The 27,780-nt window shown below is 36.8% G+C and overlaps 1 protein-coding gene across 5 annotated transcripts in view; it reads right to left on the bottom strand.

The window, feature by feature from the left end:
- Positions 1-27,780, bottom strand: part of PPFIA2 (PTPRF interacting protein alpha 2) — a 315,886-nt gene that overhangs the window by 7,645 nt on the left and 280,461 nt on the right. For 4 of the 5 annotated variants that reach the window (XM_065626973.1, XM_065626972.1, XM_065626971.1 and 1 more), the window contains 5 exons: positions 24,644-24,737; positions 8,310-8,391; positions 3,667-3,867; positions 1,540-1,602; positions 110-139 (listed from right to left, as the gene is read on the bottom strand). In XM_065626973.1, coding sequence (XP_065483045.1) covers positions 110-139; positions 1,540-1,602; positions 3,667-3,867; positions 8,310-8,391; positions 24,644-24,737 — 470 coding nt within the window. The remainder of the gene's footprint in view (positions 1-109; positions 140-1,539; positions 1,603-3,666; positions 3,868-8,309; positions 8,392-24,643; positions 24,738-27,780) is intronic. The other variant, XM_065626974.1, reaches the window with a different exon arrangement.

Raw genomic sequence — 27,780 nt, 5'->3', positions numbered from 1 at the left:
CATAATTCAATCATTGAGATACTGTCACAATACTCTATGCGTATTGATACACTCTTAATTACAATATAATGAGTGTTCTGTCCAAAAAAATCATGTGAAAGGGTCATACCTGAGCCCAGCTGCCTTCTTCAGACTCTTTCTGTGTTATCAGCAGGATGCAATTAGTAAAGCAGGTAAAAAGACAATAAAAATGAGTTATAAAAAGTTGTGGGTTTCATATGTAGGTTAATCTTAGTACAAATGAGAACATACAAGTAAAATATGCCAATACAATATCTCCAGTCAGTGGCAATGCCCTGGGCTAAACTACCTTAAAATTACAAGACCAAACCTATAAAATCTTAGTATGGCAAATCTAGTTAAGTTTTCAAGATATAAAATCATTCTAGCTTGATGAAACTTTACAGCATTATGTTAAACACTTTTTATGGTTTCACAATCAAAACACAACCATCTACTTACAAAATTGGGCATTAGAGACACCTTTTTTGTTTCTAGTTAGATTTTGCAACATTCGCAATAAAAATCTGTCTTCATGTGAATGTATTGTAAAAGAGCTTTTTACACAGTATTTTTAATGGCAAAACTATATTTTTCTGGCTGGCCAGTTAAACAGGACCAACTCTACTTCTGGTCAGTTGAGTGTTGTTATATTTGTATTTATCTTTACCAACAATAATAAACTGAAAATGAGCTCAGTTGAAAAAAAAAATTTATGTGAATCTGCTTCATGAATGTTAATGAGATAACTTAAAATAGCATAGCAAGCATAAGTTTCTAAGAAATAAGTATTTTGCATCAAAATTTATCTTCAGTACTTCCCCCACCATTTATGGATTGGGTTGACTATAAAGTTTTCCAAACTGAAGATAGGTTTTTTCGGACATCTCGCTGTAGGATTGTATCATGTTTTATAAGCACTGTTATGGAGTTAAAATGACATATGTTCCAAATAAAAGAAAAAGTCAGAACTATTGAATAAAATCTTTTAATATTTATGTCCCCCCAAAGCAGGGAGAGGTTTGACAAAAATCAATAAATAAATGACACATTCCATGCACCTTAAATCGAAACGCATGAATATGCAAGTATGGACATGAAAGACTCAGCGTTAATGAAAACACTGAGTTGTGTAATGCACCATTCTCAAGTCTCTACTTATTTCGTTTTATTTCAGCAGATATAAAACTATGTTTAGAAGAGGTACTAGGGAGCAGAGTGCAGGGGAATTGTTGCACTGGTAACCGCGACAATTTCATTTCACTAAATGAGGTTTCAGACTGGCAGTGAAACTATTATGTACTGTAAAATTCCAATATTGGGTTTAGGTTCATACAATTTTTGGGACTGCACCACAGTTTGCAATTTCTTTAGCTGAGAAATAATGTTAACTGTTCTTTAAATTAAATTCCGCTACTCCCTGCGACTTTCTAACGGAATGCTTGGGAAGCATCCTACAGAAGATCTGTGTTAAAGCTGATACATCCTAGTCATTTTTCGAGCACTGAAACCATTTTAAGTGGAAGTGGAAAAACTAACCGTTTTAGCTGGAGCAGCAAGGTTTTCCATTTCTTCATGGGTCACCCAAACATTGCCTGAGGGCTATGGACAAGGCCCGCAGGGAGGCAGGTGGGATCCACATTAGGTAAGCAGTGGTAAAGAAGAAAGGCAGCACCACTGTAAGTTAACAGCGTATAGCATCACCATCAGCACAACCACGTTCTTGCCTCTACACAGCTGCAACTAGAGACAACTTTAGACAACTTGCTTTGTGTCTTTCGTTAGAGGATTCTGAACAGACGTGATGATGTATTTCAACTAGAACTGATGGATGAAATCCAGCAGAGCACCGTCACAAAGGAAAGAATAATAATTAAAGCTGCATTTCACGCACAAGTGGTAAACACAACCTTTAGTTCATAGGTCTATCTAGGAGTAAGCTTCAGTTCTCGAAGATTTTCCAGCCTAAATATTCTGCACACATCACAGACTCATATTGTAATCTAAATAATGATTACTTCCTCCACATTTCTGTATATCAAAAATGTAGAGAGTTCACATGTAAAACTGTTTTTCTTCATCCTGTTGTTTTCAGTCATATTACTACTAGGACAATGAGATGAGGCAGGGAAGGGGTAAGGAAGTTTGCTGTGCACATAAGGTGAAATGTGTTTTCTGGAGAGCTGAAGTAAATTAAGTCCTTTCCCTGAGAAAGAGGGAAGCAGAAAGACTTGGGACACGGAAATGCACGTGCCAGCTTTGTGCTGCCAATTACGCAGGGAGAATTTAAAAACCAAGGCAAAATTATTCCCAGTGTTTCTAGCTTGAATGCATGGCTGTGTCATTTCATAAGTTCCAATGCGATTATACTTTGAAATATGCTCTCACGCTCTTAAAATAAACACTTTGTTAGTAATTCAACATAATGTTGAGGCTATACTGCTTTACTTAGGTGAAATCCATTACGATTCATAGTATTACCATGATTATGACATACACAGTTGTTCTGACAGGAGAAAATATCAGATGAGGAATTATAATATTTAAAGAACTTTAGCAACATGGGGATAAAAGGCCAGTCAATAGGAACATTAGAGTCCTGTTGCCCAGTTGCTTATTTAGCTCAATGGATCTGGTACACCTCAAAGGTATCTCAACTCTACTTTCCACCAAAGGATTCTCCATGAAGACAAGCATTATAAATGTAAATATTATTAGCATAATTATTATTATCTTACTATCAGAAATCTAGACTTAACTACTCCAGTAGTCTTTGTCCTTCTACTTCTGTGCCACGTTTCCCATCTGATCAAGGCTCCTTTTTTTTTTTTTTTTGTTACAGTCTCTGTTGCCTTTTTCATAGCCATCACCATCAGCTTCTCAACTCCCCTTTGGTTATCTTCTTTGTTTTTCTCCTCATCAGCTGGCCTGGTTTTCTTCATTTTCCACTAAAAAGTGCCTTTTATCTATAGCACATATATTCTTACTCTCCCTTAATCTACTTTCTTGCTCTTTTTGATATATTTCCCTTTCCTTTCAGACCTGTATCTCTGTGTTTCTTCTTTACTTGCTTCTTTCCTATCTGCTGCCTCTCTCCCCCTTCCCTCCCTTCCTCACCGGACGCACACGCTCCACTTCTCCCTTCCAGACTCTCCCTTCCCACCTCCAATCGCTGCTTCTCTTAAAAGCAGGAAGAACCTAAAGCAAACTGACTCAGATTAGATAACATTTGAAAGGGTGCAAAAAAGTCGAATGGGAACAAGATTCAAAAGAGCTGTGTCCCTAAGTAACCTCTCACCGCTCTTGCCTTCGGGGGGGAAAAAAAAAAAAAAAAAAAGAGAAACACAATCTGATTTTGTTGGGAGAGATGACTTGAAGGAAGAGAAAGGCAAAAATACACGCAAAATTACAAATAAGATGCTCAACACTGATCATTAAGATTACATCACAGTTAATCAAAAGCATGACTTCAAAGCTGCCAAAGGAAAAATATCAGCGATCAACAATCAAGCGAGTGATGAACAGGTCCTTCTAAGTCTCTACAGGACAGTTCCCACTGATTGTGAAGTGTATGTTACCACAGAGCCACTCTCGTACTGCAGAAGTCTTTCTGCAGACGCCTGCGGGGTAAAGTGGGAAAGAACAAGTCAGCTGAACAGGACTCACTGTTCTGGATGTTGGAGGTGCTGATGGACTCGTGAGTGACACCATCTCCTGGATTGCTAATCGGAGCTTTAAGCGATGAAGAGGATTGCTGATTCCAATTTCTCTTTGAATCTCAGTGTCAGACAAAGCAGACATAATCGCTCCGCTCTTCACGTTGGCACGGCAGGCAGCAACATACCAGGCTGGCATGCCTAGCCAGAGCTGTTGAGAGAAAGGACACATTCATCCGAAGCGTTGCTTCATTTCTCAAATTAAATTAATCATCAAGGCACCTATCAATCTGAATAAGCGTGGCAATGCACACAAACGAGTACGAATATCACAGTCTTTAAAAAAAAAAAGAAATTGTTGCAGAACCTTGGAAATTGCCATGACTTCATGTGAACTCTTTCTGTTGATTTGATTTTAACCAGAACTTTAAAGAAAGGGATACTTTGAGTTATTTTTAGAGCTGTGCACCTCCACCACCTGGGCTAATCTTTTCCTAGGTCTATAACGAGCAGATAGTGGCACAAGTCAGTGTTACTGCCCATTTGATAGTCTTATCATATGCAGAAAACAATCTAAAAGGAATTGATTAAGTAAATTTTCACGTCTGTACTAAAATGGCTTTCTCTCTTTTTCCATGTTGGTCCCCATGCTGTACTCATGGGACATAATCTTACACTTCTCAGCTTTTATTTTCTTGGTAGAAATAAACCAAACATAGTTCAGATAACCTACCTAGTGAGGACGGAGCTTACTGTAAATTTGGGAACAGTCTGGTATGGTGTCAGAACCCAGCTAGAAATACGGGTTAGAAGTTGCAGCACAATATGAGCACAGCTGCATCACCTGTGGATTTAGAAGACAGGTACTTGCCAATTCACATTTTTCCTCTCCTTATGTTAGTCTCACTAGCCTAGGTCAGCAACAGCCCCTTGCTTCACCACTTACTCTTATTTTAAGAGGTACTCTCCACTTCTTGCAGTCTTTCTTGGGAACTACTGAGTATGAATTATTCCTAGTTTTCATATCTTTCTCATTTTGTGCTCCCTCATTAGTGTGATTGTTGGTATCTACAGATCTTTGCTCCTAAAGGAGATAATTCCCTAGCAGGGATACATACATGTGGGAAGTTTGTCAGAGTGTGAAACACATTAAACTATAGAGTATATAGTGTGAGATGGATGTAAGTAGTGAATGCCACAATCACTGAGATTCTGGGGATAACACAATGGAAGACAAAGACATACCTCACTAGGTGCTTAACTCCTGCTGACTGCCAGTCTCTCTGAAACCTGAGAGAAGATACCTCGCTCTGGAGAGCAGCCCTTTCCTGTCCTCTCTCCTCGCCCTTTTCCTGATCACTATTGCATGTGGGTTGGTGCTGTGAGTTACATTTCTTAGTATATAGCTCTCCCACTGGGATGAAGAAGCATAACGTATAACAAAGACTTCCACTGGGCAGCAAAACACTTAATACTCTGAGTTTTCTGAGTGTCAAAGTGCACAAATCACCCGTCACTACTTAACCTTCAGTGTATCTGAATGCATATAAAATTTATACACACATTTATACAGCTACCTATTTTTTTTTAAGAATAGTTCTGTTGTAATTCACTATACTACTATATGATGTTCCTTCAAATATAAATTGTCAAGAGCACTTTTCAAATGTACTGACCAGTTACTGATTGCTTGTAGTAGCATCTTATTCTATTCTATGGTTTCTGAAATAGAAACCCATCCAACCATTCAGTGATACTACATAATAGCAACCCTTATATTCTACATTTTCAGATTTTTTGTATTAATTCTGGGTAGATGGCAATTAATGACTGTATTTGAATTTCAGTAGGACAGAGCATCTGTGACTGTAAGTGAAGTCATTGAGAACTCTATCCCTTTGTGCATTTCAAATACTCCACCAGAATTAGCTGATTTCTTGTTTTTAATTTTTTTCTCTTCATAATGGCTTACTAAAAGAGGACACAAGGTCTAAGAAATTATTAAAAACATGCCATCAGTAAATTCAGCAGCAAATCTGGAAAGCAGAGACAAACTGAAAGGATTTTTACTTAATTTCTCACAGTACCAGAAAGTACTGTGTGGTTATTAACATGTCTATACCTTATCTGGGACATATTAACTTAAGAGACAGGTGTTAGATCAGTTTTATGTCACAGAAAAAAGAGGCTCGAATGTCAGATTCCAAAAGAGCTCAGTAGTCAGGATTCTCTGTACCGGCTCCTAACATATGAGCTTGTGGAACAATGGCATCACGTTTCAAAAAGCCCTTCCCACCGATGGGATGAGCCACTGCCCCTCCATCCAATGCTAGTCTGAACCTTAAAAAATATAGTCTAATTCCAACTAACTGTAATGAAATACAAAGTTTCATGAAAGTCAAAACTTAAAAACACCCCATGTAGATTACACTCAGCTGCACTTAAAGGGCCATAAGGAAACCATGCATGGCTTTAAAATGTATTTAATATTCTCATTTAATTTGACATTATTTTTTTCATACATGCACTTGAAAAGCAGGAAAGTGTAAATACTGGGAGTTATTCACCCTGCAGAAATTGATTCAAATATTTGCCACTCATTAGGGAAATTAGTTCTTTAACAAATTAGGTAAATTAGTTCCTTAACAAACAGCTGTCTCTACCAGAAAATGCAGTTAGATTAAAACAGTCCCTGAAAAGAGGGCACAGTAATTGTTCCAGGCAGAGAATCCAGATATCAAGATTGATATACTTTTCCAGAATTATTTAAGAAAACCCACGTTTCTTAAAATATAGCTCAACTATGTCTTTACTACATACAAATGACCTAAGCTAAGGTTTTCAGCTAAGGCTGAAAAGTTAAGCCCTGAAAAGATTGGAGATGTCACAAATGCAATCACATATACTTATTTAATTTGGTCCTTTGTCTCCTTTAATATTAATATTGCCTTAGTTCAAGGGTCACATAGTATATTTTCCCTAGGAGAGTATGAAATGCACACAGTGTCCATCTGCTGACTGAATGCACTGATGGTCACTGAATAAATTCAGTACTTCTGCCCTCATATCTTTTTATCATCAGTATTCAATCTGCATTGAATATCACAACATAAACTTCCTCATGGGCTTCCCTCTCATACTCTCATCTTATTTCCCCAAAAGTTCATAAACATCAATTTCTCTTTACAGCCACTCTGTGACAGTGGGATACATATTCTATTTTGCAAGTAAAAATCAAAGCAAAAAAAGATTGGGGCTTAACTTGTCAAAAACATCTTCAATTTTGGATCACTGAGGAGGGCATCAAGGGCAGATTTTTCACAGTATTCAGAAATGTGTAGGCTTTTGTATGTTCACATTTCCAGCTTTGACTATCATACTGAATATTTCTGACTGATACAAATCTGGGTACAGAACTCTCAAAGTCATATGAAAAAGTCAGGTAGTATATATGTTCCATATTAAGAGAGAGATTTCTGGGGGGGAAAGGGAGATATCATCCCATTTTCCAAGGTCATGCCTGAATGCTTGAACTGCCTTTCTGCAGTTTTCATTTCAACTTTTCTATTAGGTACCTTCAGCAGTTCCAACATGAAGCAGAAATTTTGTAGACATTAGCTGCTTTCATTCCTCATACTTCCATTTATTCCCTGAACATACTCTTGTTAAAGCTTTGGAGAGGAATCTTTTCTTTTTTTAATTGAAGGAAAAATTCTACAAATTCTAACTGATGATCAATGGATGATGCCCACAGCAGACATGAGAATACATAGGAATACATGGAGATGCTTGATGTAGACAAGGAATAGACAGCTGTTCCCTGAGCTAACAGAGAGCTTGTATCTCCACTAAAATGATACAGCCTTGCCACATAAAAGTGTGTAATCATACAAAAACATCCTTACTTTCTGACTTCTCCTCCCCTCAGCGTCTGGGTATTTTTTTTAATAGTTCCTTCACCTAAACCATTCACGGATTTTTGTCAAAATTGATGGACAGCTCTGCTGAATGTTTCTATGGATGGGTTCCAAAATCCATTCACTTAGGCTCTCCAGATAAAGAAGAGCTCTCTGCAGATCACATTTTGGGGATGAAGGCACTGCCTGTCAAATGAGAGAGATTCCAACCTGGATCTCTCATATATAAGGTGAAAGTGCTGAGAGAAACACCTCTCTTTTTCCTGTTCTGAGTGATATCTGGGTAAACCAGCCTTTTCTCATATTTTAACAAGACAGAAAGTTATGAATTCTTTAAATTTATTAAAAATTCTGAAGATGGAGCTTCTGCGTTAACCTAAAAAAAATTTTGATAGCTAATTTTTGTTTTCTCCTTAGCACATCGTCATACACAAACCCTGTCTGTGGAGTTCCTAGGTACTTAGAGACTGAGAAATTACAAGATTTCAAAAATTCGGGGTTCGAGTACATTCGATAAGTCTTTTTTTTTTCCTGTTCTCATCTTCCTGTGTAATCTGGTCTGATTTTTTTCAGCTCCAGGCTCCATCCAGTGTCAAAATCTGCTTAGTGCTCATGGCACAGTGTGCTGGGGAGAGAGGAGAGGACTTCAACTGTCTGGTTGAGAATTTGTAAGGACAAGCACACAGAAGCAGCCTACAAATGTGACTCACATTTCCAAGTTATGGCCAACACTTACCTCCAGCCAGGCAACCACTGTAGGCCCATCCCACTGAGCAAAAGGCAAACCCTTTCTCCGAGCTTCTTCCAGAAGTTCATGTCTAGAAATGGATCAAAAATTGTTAGACATGCAGAGGTATGTGAAAGGGACAATATAGATGCAACCATGCCTTTTTGTTAAGGGTGACAACAGTGAAGCATAATGGCAGCCATAGAAAGCATGAATAGACAATACAGTTCCTTCCCCTTTTTGAATATATTCATCTATTCCCAACTTTTTTTTTCTTCTTGATGCATTTTGACATCCCTTGAAACACTTAACATACAAAAGGTGAGGTTTCTGTCTACTCTTAGCTGAAGCAATACAGAATTTGCATACTCTATATAAAAGGATCACCCATATAATAGAAGACATCGGTGAACAGAGAAAACTGAGGAACTCCTCCTGAGACTAGCTTAGCTCTGCTCTGGTAATGACCCAGAAAGGCCCAAAATTGCCAGCTTCTAGACATTAGCTAAGCATGGATGTAATGCAGCTGGGTATTAAAGCGCTCTGTTTTTGAAACACTAAACCATGCTGGACTAGCTGTGCATAATTCTAGGGTCTCTGGAGTACAGCTATTTTGCATCTTAAATAAGCTATTCATGGCTAATTAACAGTTGTATCTTTAATAGTTGCATGCCTTTTTGTTAGTATTATTATTATTATTGCTTATATACACAAGAAATCCGTATGGTTTACTGATGTATACATTTTTTAGAATTATAGAATTGATATGATTTCTCAATTTTATTTATATACATATATACATAGATATTTTTCTATAGAGTTGATCAGATATCAATCCAATTCTGGCACAGGCAGCTTCTCTGGATGGCAACGAGTGTGTTATGTAAAACATAATTCTCAAAGCTTAAAATATACTTTTAATACAGCAGTATTAATTATTTGATAAAGTTACATATAGGCCAGTCAGCTAGACTGTCAGGAGAATACTCTGTATTGAATATGTTCAACCCTTTGACCAGACATTTTTATTCCTGGAGCAGGAATAAAGAACCCACTGTGGTTGAGGCATAGAAAAAGCAGTCCTTGAAAAGTCTGTTTTTCTGCTATTTAACAACATATTTTCAGCTGCCTCCTACTGAGGGAAACACAAAGGAATGCTCTCAGCAACAAGCTGTAGTGAAAAACAAATTAGACAGGAACTATGCTAATGTAATATTAAAATTTGCTTACATTCCCATATAACAAGGAAATCTTGGAATCTTTATTACTACAGCCTTTTGTGGTCAGTTATCCCTTGGCAATTCTTCACTGCCTTAGCAGCCTTTCAAATATATGTACTACAAAATTACAGCAGATAGAAGTGATGGAGTGATCTTACTTGTGAGTAGTATTCCTTTTGGGATTTTTGCACTGCCAAGGGGTCAGACTGAGCAAATTTGGCTTTAGTAGAAAATGGATCTCAAATAGCAATTTTGCATATGTGTTTAAATCCCACACTCTGAATACTAATAGAAAGCTGTTCCTTTCTGGTTCTGCTGTAGTAATATGTAACACTACAAATACGTGACAGCATTAGTGAAGTTTATCTACCTTCTCCTCCCACACATACCAGCATACCTTACCCTTTGTCACTCAGATGTCCAAAGACACTGTAGAGCTATCCTTGCTTTCTGTGAAAGCAAAATCCCCAGTAAAAACGAGAAAAAGTTGTTCACTGGGTACACAAACACCATGTCACCTTCAGTAGCTGGAGAAGGTGCAGAAATCCCATATTCCCAGGGACACAAGCAGTAAGGGCCAATAGACACTTGGCTGCTTAGGAAAATAGAATTAAGGCATGGCCACCTCCCAGCTACCTGTGGATGAGGTATCTGAGTTGCAGCCTTCCCTGGGAGCTGGTTCTACAGGATGCCTGTGAAGATACAGCAGTGCTGTACCTCCCTCAGGTGCCACCACGGGGCTGCATGGCTCCAGCTGCCACCAGGGCTGTGAGCTGGCATGGCTGTCCTCAGGGAAAGCCAAAATTTCAGGGATGCCTCTTCCTCACGTGGCGGGTTTTGGTGTCCCACGGTAGAGCACGGACTCTGCAAAACTCTGCCCAGCTTGCTCCTTCCCCAAAGCCAGCCCAAGACCAGGCAGCAGCCCCTTCTGCAGCTGGGAGTCCCATGGAGGCACCATACTTGGAGGAACCCGATCCCAGATTGTTTCCTTATCTGGGATATTCTCTTTGCCCATATCAGCTGAAGGAGCAGGGCTGGAAATCACAGTAAGTTAAAAAAAAAAAAGTGGCTTTGAGGGCCACTGCCCTTCCTTGCATGTGTTGGGCTCCTGCTCCAAGCTGGAGAGCCATAGCACACGATCTGCAAGAAGATGGGGAGGAACTTTCGGCCTGTTTCTTTGATTGGTGTCAAATCCCTGTGTGGCCTCAGGGAACAAGGTGCCTGCAGAAAAGGCATTTGCACTCTGAGTTCTCACTTCCATGAAAAACTTAATTCCTTTATGCTGGAATTATAAAATACATATTTCTAGGGAGTCCCCTGTGACTTTGCAACACCCGAAGTGCCCTGAGGCTTGGTGTGGAGGCTTAGCATTATTCCAGTGCTTCTCAAACAAATATACTCTCCCAGAGAAGGAAAGCCCTTCTGTTACTTCACAGGCAGTCTGGCTCACAGAGCTAAAGGAAAATACAGTTCTGGTTATTGATTTTGGCTGAAGTAAACTGGGCCAGGCCAGAAATGGGATACCGTATATATATACTGTAGCCAAAGACTACAGTATAATAAACATAATCGAAAGGGTCTTAGCATGGAGAAGGAAAGTGGTTTTGGGTTGAAAACATTTTTAGTGTAAAGTAAAATCCTTGCACACGAACAGGGAATACAGCCACCATAAGGCTTGTGCCTCACTTACTGATGTGGAATACTAAAAGGATTTTTATAATATTTCTTTCCCTTAAAATAATTCTATGCTTCAGAAGTTATACTTTCTTCCCCCAGATGTTTCATTTAAACACTTCTCCAATATTAAAGCTTATTTAAATTATATTTTACTTTCGGAACAGTATTCTTTGACTACCTTTTAATATACACTAGGAGATCTGCCGAACTTGACCCTTCCATTTCTAACCCGGAACTAAATCCAGAATTTCTATTTTTTTTACTCAGAGGAATATTCCTTAGTTGGCAGTCAAAGAAAATGCTGGGGTTTTTTATATGAACTATTATAGCACTATAGAAAAAAAGGTCACTCTTTCAAAATAAGCGAAAAGCGTCGTGTGGGAAAAAATATATCGTTTTGATCAAAAGTGAAAATCATCAGAAAAATTAATATGGTGATCTGCCTATTCGATGATATAATTTAAATATTTTAGAATGGCCTGAATGTAGTTGTCCTTATGGGGTAGTCACTGGCTTCCTGAAAACAGAAGGTCCCCACAGCCAAATATTGACAACTGCGGCTCAGTTTTCCTTACAAAGTACATGTAACTGATCACAGGAGGAAGAAGAGACAAATATCTTGCTACTTAGTCTTCCGTTCATTACAAAGATAGGGTTTAGAGATCGTGAATAGCATTATACAGTTTCACTAATTTGGAAGATGCTTTGGAGGGGAACATGGGGATTTTCTCCTCCTAAGACTTTGTCAGGAAATTACTACATGTTATAACATGTCCATTTTGCATTGGGAAGGAATTAGGGAATATAAATATAATTATTTCCATACTCATTTAGTTTTTTGGCAACATCCGAAAACAAGCTGATAGAGAAGAATTGACATTAATTAGGCACTACTATAATTGCTATTATTTTGCAGATAAGGCTTTAAACCACTGGAATAAATTAAAGCCATATTTTTTAAGATAACATTACTGTTCAAGAATAAAAACCTCTTCCTGGAGACATTATGTGAGTAACTGCAATATGTTATTTAAAATATTTCATTACCCTGAGCCTGGTTTTGCGAAGTCAGGAAATTTCATAAACACAAACTGCTTAGCATTCATCCAAAATTTGAGAGATGCTTGCATTTGTTTGTCTTAAAGAGAGTGCCTCACAAGTGGGCCGTCTTCACTCTTTCACCAAAGACAGAAAATAATCACATCATGTCAAGTTGTGATGTGGAGTTGTGTGTCAGAGCAGCGAGGTTGCCTCCCTAGCACTGACTTCTGACGTTTAAACCTCCCTAAAATTACTTCCTAAAGATACTGCTACACTGGGTCACTTTCTTTAGCACCGTTCTTCTGAGAGCCAAGTACAACCGTCCTGATCAGCCTACCAAAGCTGAGAGCACAACTGTCTTGTACCATGGGGACTGTCGAGGCTTCGGTGTCCCTCGGGACAGCAGAGGTACATGGGAGCGAAAGGGGAAAATGATAAGAGCAAAACTATGTTATCATCCTGCAAATTTTCTATTTCATATATAACCTTCCCTTCACTGGGAAAATTCTAGCTCTGTACCAGGAGCCCTCACCAACTCATCGCATAAAACTTAATGAACTTTATTAAAAATAAGAATAATCTTTAAATGGATCTTGATTTAAAACATATCGTTCAGTGCCATTCAATTTTCCTTATGAAGATGAGGCTCCCCTCATGAAACAAGCAAGAAATCACAGCTTCAGATTTCTGATACACATAATGCAAATACTCTGTGTAGTACAAAAAGTCCAGAGACTGTCTTGATGAAACTTGAACAATGTTTCAACACAGATCGTCATATTTCTGCAAATAATAACATTTACTCTGATAGTTCTAGTAGGGTTCACATGAAAAGTCCTCAGGGATATTATATTGCACATATTATAACGTCTCTTAGTTAAAATGTAATCATAAATGTGAGATAAATTGAAAAGGGGGCACAGTGAAGGCAAGAGCCAAATCATGTTAGTAAAATATAAGCAGTATTTAAAAATTTTGGCTAACGGGCAATTTAGATCCTATGAAATGACCTTTTCTCATAGACATTTTCTCAAAAAGATAATAAACAAAACTGTTTACCTAGCAGACCCTCTGATTACTATTATTATTACTGACACTATCACGATGTATCTTATTATCAGGAATACTAGAATGTTTAATTAGCAACAGATTACTATACGTGATTGATTTCTAGAAGAGAAATAGACAGAAATGATAGACCAAATATGCTACATTCATCTGAGCAATCCTAAGATTTCAAGTTATGATTAAACACATCTGTCTCTCGAAAGCTATCATAGATTCAAAGACTCCAAAATTCAGGAGAGAGGATTTCTAATGAATTAAGCTGGATTTGCATTTTATCTTTTCTACTGTCATTGGCTAAGTATTTAAGACAGGCTAGAAACCTGTAGCTAAGGTCATTGTATAACAAAATAAGGTAATTGAATTTGTATAAATTAATAAAGATATTTAATGTCTAATAAAAATACTGTTACATTTCATCTATTTATTTTCTGCAAGACTATATTTTTTTTTAAAGTAGCAAGTAGAAAAAAGAGACTCAGACTTGACATTGCCATATAACGCTGGTTTCATTTAGTCTTAAAGGATCCATATGACTTAAAGACTGCACTAATTAAAAACTGGGTCAGATCTTGTTTCAACCTTGGCACTGCTGTGACTTTTAAATAATTTGAAATTCCCATTCTTTCTCCTTTTTAATACTTGATATAATAGTCAGAGTGAGAACAATGGACAAAGTTCATTTCCAATTTTTACGAAACGTTTTGTATCCAACTTTAAGGAATTTTCAGAAAAAAATGACTGAAATACGTAAATCAAGACGCACCTAATAAACAGAAGGTTTAAAATCTATAAACCAAGCAAGTATAAATTTCTCATCTGGAATATTGTGTCCAGTTCTGGGCCCCTCAGTTCAAGAAGGACAGGGAACTGCTGGAGAGAGTCCAGCGCAGGGCCACAAAGATGATGAAGGGAGTGGAGCATCTCCCTTATGAGGAAAGGCTGAGGGAGCTGGGGCTCTTTAGCTTGGAGAAGAGGAGACTGAGGGGTGACCTCATCAATGTTTATAAATACATAAAGGGTGGGTGTCACGAGGATGGAGCCAGGCTCTTCTCGGTGACAACCAACAGTAAGACAAGGGGTAATGGGTTCAAGCTGGAACACAAGAGGTTCCACTTAAATTTGAGAAGAAACTTCTTCTCAGTGAGGGTGACAGAACACTGGAACAGGCTGCCCAGGGAGGTTGTGGATTCTCCTTCTCTGGAGACATTCAAAACCCGCCTGGACGCCTTCCTGTGTAACCTCACCTAGGTGTTCCTGCTCCGGCAGGGGGATTGGACTAGATGATCTTTCGAGGTCCCTTCCAATCCCTAACATTCTGTGATTCTGTGATTCTGTAACAACACTCCTATTATTCTATATAGGTGTACATTTTAACTGTGTGCAAACTGAAAGACAGCATCCTTTTTTTCTGAAGACATATAAAGTGAAGCATGTTCAGAATGCTTAATACGGTCCCTAACGAACTAGATCTGCAGAGCTACTATTAAAAAAATAATAAAGCACCTGTGAAATAAACAGACTCGCATAATACATATCAGTAGAGACCTCCAGATTTCCCCCATTGATGAAATGTTATAAAATCTATTTTTATAAAGCCATTTCATAATCACATATTCTCAATTAATGTGATAAACCCTGTTCTCTTTGAGTTTTTTATCCTCACACTTTTAGAAAGTTATAGCTTATACATGCTTTGAATGATGAAATTTTCTAAATCAAAAAAATATTCAAGAAAAAATAACATTTGTATGATAGATCAAAGAGGAGATGAAGATTTTTAAACTTGATATCAGGTTAACAATGAAAAAAATGAACTGGTGAAAAGGAAAATAGTAAAATTATATGCACAAATGTAATATTATTTTACTGCTACAGAGCATGAGGGCTCAAACAGAAAAAAAAGAGAAGAAATTGTATACTCTGGATTACTAGCGTTTGAGTCCTTTTTCACTGACTTAAACATTAAAATGTCTTTATGATTCTGGGCTTTTGACCTCCCAGAATGTGTTTATTCAAAAAAAATTGACAGCAGTTATCTCCAAGTAGTTAATCCACTGTGTTAATCCCCACAGGAGCAAGTTCTGAACTGAATTTGTTTCTGCTTTTGAGGTTTACCATTACTTTGAATACTTTGAAAGTTTTCATTTGGATCCATTTTCTGCATGAATTTGTTACATAAGGTTCACAGAAAAACAAAAAGAAATAAGAATAAAACATAGAAAATAAACATGGTGCTGAAAATGAATATGTTCAGCAGCCATGGTGTTTTAACTTACCCAGATATGCTTTTCATGAGATGGAGAGAGATGAATGGAAAAAAAAAAAGCACATAAATGTTAATGAATGTATACTAGTCCATAAAAAAAAAATAAATCATTAGAACTACAGAAATTTTTCTAACTCGTCTTTGACCACTTAAAAGAAGTTAAATGTTCTTGTGAAGAACAGATGCGTCTTTCAAAATGAGATTTTAATTAAACTGATGTTGGCTCTTTATTAGGTACCACTCAGCACAGCACATCTACCATCTCCAATACATATTCATGCTAAAGATCTGTGAACACAGTGAATGTGGAATAGATTTTTAAATCTAAGCATTTTGCCCATATTTGAATAATTTCATAATGATTTTTTGTGTAACACCAAAAATCCTGAAAATGCCAAACCTGTGGATTTAAGTAAATTACCATACAGACGCAGTAAAATTGAGTGGACTACAAACCACAATTTACTTTTCTATGTGCACTTTACTAATATTTTAGCAAAATATCTTACAGTAATCAGAAATGACCTAGACTTGAGTATTTGTGGTGTTGCTTGTTTGTGGTTTTTTTATATGCAGATTTCATGCACTTAGGTGATTGACATTTGTGATGGTTATTCATGCTGTGCAGTATTTTAATTTGAGCAGTCATACTAATACTAGATTAGCAGGAACACTGGTATGAGTGATTTGCCCTCTAGGTAACCTCTTCTTGCCAATACAATGGTATCTGTAAGAGAAAGCAGGATGCTATCGCTGATAATAAACTTTCTTCGGCATCCTTTAATTGCCATCATAAAAAGAAAATTATATGCCTGAATGAAACCCAGACATCTCAGAAAATTATATTTCTATTAACAAATGATTTACTGAGATATAAAAATGCTTGGTAGATATAGCTGTAGAAAACTTGGAGGTGAAAAGTCTGTGCTCTGATTAATTAAGAAGAGGTTGCAAAGATTTCAGTGAGTTCAGGAGGGGGCTGGTTTAAAGATCTTAAATTTTGTTTTCATGTACGTGAGGTCAGCAGAACAGCTAGGAGAGAAGAAAGCAAGCATGACACAGAAAAGTAGATGGAAACAATTGACATATTTATACACAGAAGAAAGGAAAACTAAGGAAAGGAAGGTCAACAAAGGCATGCAATATAAATAAAGAACTAGAGAATTATTAAAAAAATGACCAAATCTGATAGAAGTACCATTAGAATTGAATAAGAATTTGTGATTTGGGGCCCAAAATTTCCATCATGCTCATTTTCTACTGAGCTAACTGTAAAGACTGACTTGAACACTTTTGCTAGAAAAGCTTTTAATTTTGGATCTTCCACAGTCTATTGAACCAGAACTCCCAGTTCTTACATCTTCCTCTGAATACTCCTTTGGGTATGGGTAGAGAGAAATAAACAGGGGGATTAATTGGAATGCAAGTAATTTTCTGGCAGCTCAAATGAGCTGGCAGTTTGCAGTTGCTCGAGGATAACTTATGGGACATGAAGGCCATTCCAGTCCCACCATTACAGAAACAGAGGATCAGAGGACATTCTATCACTTCCTGAGCATCTTGTCCTCAGAATAATATAATACAGCAGATCTTTAAATTCTAGCTTTCGCCTTTTCATAAGACAACCATTTTATCACGATTTTATTGAAGGAACACAATGATTTCCCTTAGACATATATTAAACTAAAAGATATGTAGATTTATTTCCCTCTGCTGTGTTTTATCCATTCTTCCCTTAAACCCTAATTCTACAGTTAATCTGACATGATATTTGCATCTGCTGGAGATCATAGTTTAGACAGCCAGCTGCATGCATGAGGGTAGATGCTTATATTTATCCAGAAATCCCAAATTGCAATAGAAAGGCCTATATGTGTAGATAAGACAGGGACTGAGGCTTTGTTCTGTTTTTCTTTGATTAAAAACTTTCAGCTCTTTGATACAAATAGCCTTATCTTTTCTGAGGAAAAGAACAAAACCAACTTGGCAAAGAATAAAAATATTATTTTTAAAACACAAGATTTTTAAAAATATATGAGTTAGATATAGAATAAAAGGTGCTGTATCAATTTTTTTCATCCTTGGAATAACCTAAGGTTTAATAATCCCCTGCAAAATAAATACACATATATCCTTTCATTTGTAATGCTAAAAAGGCTCCAAGTATCTACTGTAAAAGCAAGATACATTTTTAACATTGCAAAAGCTTCGACTGACTAACAATTTGAAAGGGTCTTCCAGTAAGTGTTAAAAATGTTTGCTAAAGGAATTAAATTTAAAAAGAAAATTCATCTTCATATGTGTCTCAAGGATTAGACACCAATCTAGCCAAGGAAAAAACATGTTGGACATAGCTGACAATTCTAAACTGCATAGCAGAACACTGAATAACTCTCCTTCCTCCACTGGAACGAGAAAATAGAAAACAATAGTTACTGAACACAGTATTTTTTGCTAGAAAGGGGAGAAGATCTACAGATCAGTCTGAAAGCTACTAACAACATCAGGTAGTTTCTCATAGACGAGGTAGGAAGGGAAGAAATTAAATGCAAAACTTGAGTTTTCTTAAAGATTCAGTAAATCAAAGATTGGGGGGAAAAGGCATCATATTCTTAAGAGCTACTGAAAAAAAATAAATCATTTATGTTTAGGATATAATGGTGTTTAATAACCATTAAATATATGGGAGCATTAGATGGATGGCACAGAAAAATACCTTAATTAATCCAATTGGATTCATTTTTTCAAAATGTGTGCAATTAAGAAAATAATTAAAACCAGCTATTTGCATACTGCAGAGGATAGAGATTATTTGTAGTCACAAATACACTATGTCAAACTCTAATTGCAGTTGCACACATAAAACCTAATTAAAGGCACATTATGTAGATTCAAAAGCAACTAAATGATACCTACAGAATTTCAAACAGTTATTCCACAAAAAGGTCTACCTAGATACTTTTTCAAGTAGTTTGTTGACAGGGATCCAAAACTTCCATTTTCTACAGGAAAATCTAAGCCCCAGTATTCTGTTTTATTTAAACGTGGATTACAACAACATGAAGCCTGTTTTCTCTGGCTTTCCTTATCATCTCCCAGTTTTTGAAGTACATAAACAAATGATCCCCCTCCACTAATAAATTATTAAAGGAATTTATCAACATTTATAATTTTTTTTTTTTTTCCTAGGTAGAAAGGAAGAAGAGTCAATTACTACCACATGCTCTTCTGTTCATATGGAAGTTACTGCTGTTTAATATGTACGTCACTGCAGTCAGGTGAGACTTAAAATTGTAATTTTCTTTGCAAGGTTAACTATAGGGCTATGAATACTAAGAATTTATTTTTACACCAGAATTTTATATATGAGAACTACTTAAGTCTTGATTTTACAAGACTTTATTCATGCACATAAGCATATGTATGTGGCCTGGCACATCAAAGCTTTTCTGCAATCCACTTGAAGGCAGGAGGTTATAGCTTGCAAACAAAAACCTGTACCTGTGGAGTAAATCTCCCCAAAACAGGTTCATAGAAAAGAATTGTTTTCCTTGGCAAATATAAAACTCACATCTGAAGCTTGTTTTGGAAATGCATAATTAATAAATTCTTGTCCAGAGTCAAATGAAACAAAATAGGAGGAAGTAGTGAAGCTGAAAGCTCTGCTCTTGACTCATCCGAACATCACCAGATGACCAGTGACAGCATTATGACAGTGCACTTATTTTATTGGCTATGAGGTAAGTAACGATTGTTATTCTGACACTCATATTAATAAACTGGGGAATTTATCACCTTCTGGGCTGGAATCCTGTCAGTATGATCCAGGCTAGCTGACTTGCACGTAAAGTTTCATTCACGAAGGTAATTTCTGGGGAAGCGATGGCATAGACCAATTTCAAAGTGTCCCAGCAAGATGCGTAAGGTCAGATCCACCTCCAAGTGGCAATCTAGGACTAAGTAGCACTTCAAGCTCTCTCAAAACTTATGTTGGTTCCTTGTACAGGATGAAATAAAACACCCTGTGAAATGCCAGTGATTATGACCAATCATTACGTACTTTTATGCAAGATAGAAGAAATATATGTCTTGTCTTTCTTCAGCATGCTCCCTTCTTCAGGCAGATACTAATTTGCTGTTTCATTGAATATTGTTGCAGATCAAATTAACCATTACATTTGAAAAGGATGTATATTACTAGCATTCAGAGCTATGCTGTGGTTTGAAAGACAAAAGCAGACCCTTTAGAGCTGCTCTGCTACCTAAATGTTCATTTGCCACCAGTGAGGCTTTTGAGTAAGGACGACTTGACATCACTCCTGAGCAAAACTGTAGACGAAGAAAATACAACTGATATTCACTAGAACAGTTATAGCAGTATGGCTCTATTTGTTGAAAATAATTCACATTTGGCTGAGTTCCTTTTTAAAGAAAATATTTGTAAAGAACTCATCCTATGAGTTTTAGTGCAAAGGACAGTAAAACATTTATTCAGCTTCTTTTAAGTGCCTTATTAATTTTCTGCCTGAGATGAAGCCCATGTAGATATGCATTTTTTAAGTGGGATACAGATTATCTGACTTCAGGTACAGTGTTATCTACTCTCTTTCCAAGGCATAGATTATATTATGGGACATACGCTGATCAACTTCTGCTGTCACAGAGGACACTACGCCCGCATCCAAATCCTCCATGAACCTCTGTGAGTTGCGAGAGGAACTGGATTGACCTGAAACATTCTGTGCTTGGTCCTAGCTCAGACTATCAGGACAATCCTGAGTGAATACCACAATTGAGCTATTGTGCACAGTCATATTTGGTGCAATGAGGATGTTACAAACAGCTGGGATAGCAAATACACAGTCACTGATAAACGGTAGCCGGAGCTGTTGACTACAAAATTCAGAATTGGAAATTAGGTGGCCATTTCTCACAGGTAGGCTGATCACTCACTACTAAGAGAAATACTAAGAGAAAAGCTCCATTCTTAATTTCGGTGATGGGTGTCTTCTGGAGAGTATACCTTAGCCAAATACCAGTTATGATTTAGATTACTGCAAATCATTTGATTCACTATGGAACTCAAATGAAGGTAACGGTGACATAAACGGCATCAGCACTATGAATGTTTTTACTCTGTGTTTTCTTCAAGAAGTTACTCATCAGGCAAACAGGCTAAAGGTAGAAGACATTAAACATTAACAGTTATATGTTGCATATAACAACCGAAGTAGAATATAAAATTCAAATAAAGTTTAAGGTGCGTTATTCTTTGCCACATCTCAACATCATTTATTTTCACCAAACAACAGAATAATACCCTAAACACTCCAAATACTCCTGACATTCTTTTTTTTGGTTTGTTTTCTAGAACTGCATGCTCAACTTACAAATAGTAAGACTTAAAAAGTTTTAATATTAACTAGATCTGTCACGTATTTAATGTCTGAGAGTAAACACCTATGGAGGTTTCAGGGAACTTAAGTTCATATTTTTAGATGATTCTAGGAATGAGACGGTGCCTAATTAAAAAATTCTACACAGCTTTCTTAATTTTTCTTTGATGCCTTAGGAGGAGGACTTGTTCCTAATAAATCTACTGTAATAACCAAATGTTGGATGAATACTTTTTTGAGGTTTATAAATGTCTGGCATATCATTGAGACAAACTGTTAATTACATTTTAATGATGCCTAAGTAGTCAGTTGAAACTGAAACGAATTTTACATTTAAATAGCATCTTCTAAGCAAGAAGCAGGAAAACTTTGAAATTTAGGTTAATGACACTGAAATGTGTAATTCAGTAATCTATTCTACACACGTAAATCATGCTGAAACAGTATAATCAGTGTTGTACTCCACGAGGCCAGAGCAGGGTCAACACACGTGTTTGCTGCTCAGGGTGCAAGTGGCCAGGACACCAGGGAGACCATTAGTACCTACGGGGTGCAGCAGCTGACGATTGGAAACACGGTGCTGCTTCATTCCTTGCTGAATTGCTGATGAAGTTGAATACACTCAAAAAAGCAAAATTAGGAATTTAGGATTTTGAGGTATTTTTCACTTAAGAGATTAATTCAACTGAAAGAAATACTCTGGATAACATTTTAATAGGAATCCTTTTATAAAACTTTATCTAATTTTAATTTACTGGCTCAAAGCTAACTGCAAACTCTGGTGAAGGTCATGAGTACCGCTCACAGTACTCAGGTGTTGATCAGAGTGATGAATCAGACCTCTGGTTTCATGTCAAGGGAAGAATCCTTGCTTTCCTGCGCCAGCATTACCATTGAACCGAAAGAGAAGTTTGCTGAGCTCTTAACAGGTTGAAAGCCATTACACTGGACTTAACATGTGTAAGAGAGAAAAACCAGTTCAGCATGTGGTATAATTCCTGTCTTACAGAAAAGAGAATTGGCCTGGGATCACTGTTTGTTTTTTAAGGAAAGGACAAAGCTGGCATAAGGAAAGCTCTAGCAGACCTGAAAAGAAATACAAAGGAATGCTTCCCTGCTTTAGCCTATCCTTTAACTGTCCTTTTGGTTGATCTGGTGCTCTTTGGGTTTTATGTCCTAACCCAAACTAGCCCTAGAAATCCTTACAAGGTGAAGTGCTCTGCTCTCCCTGTTGCAGCAACTGGGCTTGCTGTCTCCACAGGGTTTGTAGGGCAGTTTTGTTTAGCAGTACAAATGAATCGAATGGTTGGACTTAAATCCTACTATACACCATGAGACAGCAAATGATTCGCAGAATTCTCTTATTACCTCTTACAAAGACGTTATGCACATTGCTGTCATCCTTCATGTTACACAGCATCATACTCTCATTTGTGCTACCCAGATCTTGCAGCTAACATATGTATTTCAAGGCTCTACTTCCAGAGGGATTTATGTGTTGTTAAGTATCAGCAAAAATGACCTGACCTACTGAGACAAACTTTTTATTTAAATTACTTTCTGGACTGTTTCAACTTAATACTTTCCAAGGTAAAGCATGTAAATACCTGACTGCATTTTTTACAATGAAAAGTTAATTCTAGTATATCCTATCGATAGCTCAGCACCCTAATGACTATTATATATGTGAGATTCTACTGAATTATTTCTAATGCAAAATGTTACATTTTTCCCATATTACAGTTCCTCTGTAACTATACAAAATATATAAACTAGCAATTTAGGTTAACCTTTCTGTGATAGTAAATTAAGAGGAATCTTAAAAGCAGTTGTAAGGATGGCAAAATGAGCAGCTTTGAAGACAGACAAATCTAAAGGAATGGGGAAAAAATAAAAAAATCTTCATGACATAGGTATATAACATATACTTAGGATAAGTAGTAAACATTTCAGATTAGATGAATAGTCATAGACATGAGAGAAAGACTCCTTTCCTTCCAGCAGAGAACATTTTGATTATGTCTAATCTGTAAAGAACCAAGGGCAGACAGACACAGGAGGAAAAAAAGGAAAGACTTAAGAAGCAGAAGGCATGGAAAAGTTTAATTGTGTGACATTAGACAGAAGTCTAACAACAGATTACCTGTACACCTACTATTTTCAGACCCCAACTTGGTAGGCACTCTCTTATATGAAGTAGTCATGTCATGTGTACAGTATTACGTGCCAAGTCCTATGTTACTTTATCCAGTTCAAAGAACTAACGTATCAGAAAGTGAACAAAGTGAACACATTCGCCCCTTCAAAATGATTTCAATACTGTGGTACCTTCAGTCCACAGAGCTGGAAGATAAACAGGGACTGCAAAAAAAAAAAGGGCTGCTGAAAATTCAATTAGATTCTTTATGAATGGTAATGATGGTCTCAAGGTCCTTTCCAGATGTAGTAAAAAAGCATAGTAATATACTCTTTAGATCCATATTTTTCTAAATGACTAATAAGTGATAAAATTTACAGATAGGAAATGCAGGGACAAGACTCATCAACTGCAATATGCCTGTGACTGTTATTGTGAGTTTCTTAACCGAATTTAAAACATATCTTCTCTCTCAGCTAGCACGACTGCTTCTCTATCTTTAATTGCTAAAATGAGGCTGATTTAAATGGAACACTAACATTTGTACATTACGTAGATGTGTACATGTAAAGTTATATTTTATCAGGAGCTCAATATGAAAGTAGTAATTAAAAATATTCTTCATATAAATTTAAAGAGAAGCTGAAACATTATCCCTAGATTCTTTGCATTAGAATTGCAAATTCTCTTGAAACTTTGCAAAGGAACATTAAAAGACTTAAAGAAACCTGAAAACTGCAAATTTTAAAAATGAGGCTTTCAGAATCCAAATAATAGCACTAAAGTTAATGGTTACAGATGAAAAATAAACCTGTTTGTTTACAGAATGCATTTGCAAACTCATTTTTAAACACCATCTTTTTTCTCTGACACCCTCTAATTACACTGGAACTGTGATGCTGCCAAGAGGTTTCTTTTGTGTTTGTAGCTTTATTTTAAGAGTTCTCCTTAGCTCCTGGCAGCTGTTATGAGTCAGTGTACTGGTTTTACAACGAGGTGCACCAAAGACAGCATTAAATTGTGATATAACCTATGTGAACAAAAAACTAGGTTGCCATTTGGTGACAGACAAAAAGAAAGTGAAGCTGCTAGGGTTTACGGGGAGCCTTTGACTTCTATAGACAAAAGTAATCATGTGGTCAATAGATAATACAAATAATATTTTTTTCCCTTCTCAAAAATCTATGCAGTGGGTCATTAAATGCCTGCATATTTTTTAAGAATTACACAGAAGGCAAAAGGCACGGACAGCAAAAGGCACAGAATTAATGACAATGTGAAACGGAAAATATCCCTTTCTTATAAATATACCTTCCTTCACAAATTAAACAACACTGTACAATTGACAGACTCTAAGTATTTTCCCTGCATTTTATATGCAGCTTTAAAAACTTTTATGTTGGAAAAAACTGTGATAAGTGGTAAACTGCCACTGTAGATAGTCTTGCTTCTCATGACATGTCTGTGTAAAACCAACACAAGAACTGACATTTGAATCAAGTTTGAGCCAATGAAAGTCACATGAAAAAGGTACTAACTTTTTCTTTAGTCTTCGGTCCTTTTCTGCTTGGGTTCCAAGTTTGCCTAATCCCAGGGATTCCTGAGCTGCTGCCTCTGTTTCCATGTAACCTCCTGGAAAACATAACAAAACAAAACACCACCATATTTTCCCACAGCTCTTTCCCAGTTATTCCCCTCCTCAACCCTTCAGTCACCGTCCCACCTGCCACTATTATCTATGTTTGTTTCCTTAAGCCATGACATCTGGTGTTTATGGAGAACATCTATCACACACAGAAGTAAATTCTGGCAAGTGTTTGCTACATGGAAAAGAGTAGAAGTAGAGGGAAAAACTGTTTCCTCCTCCTTCTGTTTAGTAGAAATATATGAGAAAAGCACTCTGATGTCCTTTGCCCATTTTTTTTTTGCCTCCTAAGGTTCAATCTCATGGTCCTAAGTAAGCAACGCCCTCACCATTTTTTAATCTTATTTGGCAAATGTACAAACACAAGGGTCTTTAAAGTACTGTCTTGCCTTCATTTTGCTCTCATAAAGTGTCTTAGAGTCTTTGATGTAGTTATCCTTTAGAACATCCAAGCCAGAGTGACAAAGAATCCATCAGAGACGTAAAAAGCTTCCCATGTCTCTCTGGAAGTGTCTCATAGGCACCTAATTCCTGTCAAAGTCATGGGAACTTGAGTAACTTGCACAGAGCAACAACAGAAGCTTCCAGTAAGCAAGGACATGTGGATGAAAATAAAATGGTACTATAAACTAAGGACACAACTGGTATTGTATGATCCATGCTGATCATACAATATGTCCACGTGACTTTCCTGGTGCAGAAGAGGAAAGATGCTCTGACTTTTTTAGCATTGCCCGGTTTGAAGGAAGAAGAGACCTGCTCATGGAGCTGTCAGTACAGTCTCCTGCCTCTGGCTCCATGCTGTCCTTCCATTCGCACACGTATGTGTGTGGACAGAGGGGCTGCAGCACTTCTTTGAAGGCTGCTTTCCTCCTGTCCTGCTATTCAGAAAGTAACTGGCACAAGAAGGAAGACAACAGCACGGTAAATGCTGGTGCTTGACTTCATTTGGCAATGGCAATTTCTTATTTCTCAGCTAACTGATAGTGAGCAATTGTAGAGTGGACACTGGCATAATTAAGAAAGCATAGTATTAATTAAAATATTTCTATTCTGACTCATTGATTTTAACCACAAAATAATGCATAAATTTTGTACAGTAAAATAGCATCACAGGTTTTTACAAGTCACATTTACTTGCACCTCAATCAAGTGAGAACAAAACGTACTGCTCTATCATGTTCGTGACATTAACTTAGAAAAGCCTGGTTTTAAGCTGACCTTTCAAAGCAGGTGTAGATTTAACACTCCTGCTTGTCTAGACAGATTTTTTCATTGTTAGAAGACACTACTTCTGCCTGTCTCATGATGAGAATGATGCCTCTAATCACAATGCAAAGAACATGACCCTGTGCTTTGCTTGACTTTTTCAAAGTTTAATAGAATATTTCAGGAAATGTTTCTTGGTGACTCCGGCGTAAGTTTTTAATTTAGCAAACTGTTGTATCAATGTAGCACACCTTTCTGAGAGAGCAGCTCGCAGCATGTTAGAGATGGTACGAGTGCAGTGGAATGAGGGTTTATCACAGATTGGAAAGTATTCCTGGTGTAATGGACTTCACCATAAAACAAACATCTGGCCCTTTGAAGAACCCAGGGTACATTGTACTGGATGCAGTGATTGTGCCTGTCAGTATTTTAGGCACACAGATGGCCACAATAAATGTTTCCTAACACACTGACCTTTGCAAACGCCACACAGACCAGCTTGCCCGCGCAGGGCTAAAAATCCCTGTATTGTATTGTTTGGTTTAGGGACTAGAAAATTTAAAATGTAACATGGGAAGAATATGTAAGTGTCTAGTGTTGTATTCCCCAAGTGAGAGAAGACCAGATAAATTAAAATCAAGCAAATAAACAAACAAATACATGAAAGGTGCCCGTGCTCCCTGTAACATTCCTTTTCCCTTCTCTAATAATTAAAAGAAATATTGAGAATCTAGAAATCTTGAATCTTGATTCAAAGAAATACCTCCTAAGTCATGAATTTGCCTTTGAACAATAATGCAAATGGTTTAGCACAGATGTAAAAGTAGCAAATTATAAAATAACAAAACTGTGGCAATTTTAGTAGTTGAAAACTAATAATTTCAGAGCTTTGCAGGGAACATAGAACTAGGAAATCTTTTGGGTGACAGCCTGGGTCTGTTGAAGTTAGTGATGAAACTCTGGAGGTTCCAATGTTGCTTCTTAATTAGGAGTATATACTGCATGTGATTTTAGAGATATTATAGAATGAGTTACAGAAGTATTATGTGTACTTACAATATATGATATCACTGGTGTCCCTAATACCCTCTGCATTGACATGAACTTTTAAAGTGGTCCTTTAAGCATAACTGTGTGCATGTGCAAATATGAGTTTAAGAAAACAAATTAATGTTTCTGATGCTCAAAATTACATTTATTACCTCTTCAGTATTTGATGTGCTATTGAAGAAAAGGTATTTTGCATATTCAAAAATATAAGAAGTATGTATCAATAGCAAATTAGAGTGTTTAATTTAAACAAGGAAATAAATGAGATTCTTCTATAGATTTTGCATTATAAATTCAGGTTATGAAAACCACAGAAATATACTGCAGTGCGGTGATGATAGGACTTACTATCTAGATTTCTATGATATAGTATCTTACTATAAATAGGGCTATTAATCATATAGCTGCACAGATAGTGTACCCATCATGGAATTGTTGCAAGTACTACCATGATTGCTATTTTTTAAATTTTGTTTTTTCTTTAAAGTACTACCATTGAATCAAAATTGCCACTCCATTTTTTTTCCTTTTTTGGTATCTTAAAAATTAAGATGAGAAAACCTACTCTATAATTATAGTCAGCTGTTCAATGTCATTTCAATTTCTAAAAATATTTTGCCCATACTTTTTGGTCAGTTAACAGTCCTATTGTTAATTTCATACATGCTTATAAACCTAGTTTGCTTAACTAAAATGTGCATTATATTGATGTCTTTGCTGTTGAGCTAAAGGATGAAAGCTACAAAAGGTTCATCTAATTGCAAATCTTCG

This window comes from Caloenas nicobarica, chromosome 1, assembly GCF_036013445.1.
Source record: "Caloenas nicobarica isolate bCalNic1 chromosome 1, bCalNic1.hap1, whole genome shotgun sequence".
NCBI classification, from domain to species: domain Eukaryota; kingdom Metazoa; phylum Chordata; class Aves; order Columbiformes; family Columbidae; genus Caloenas; species Caloenas nicobarica.
This window is presented reverse-complemented; position numbering and strand designations above follow the sequence as displayed.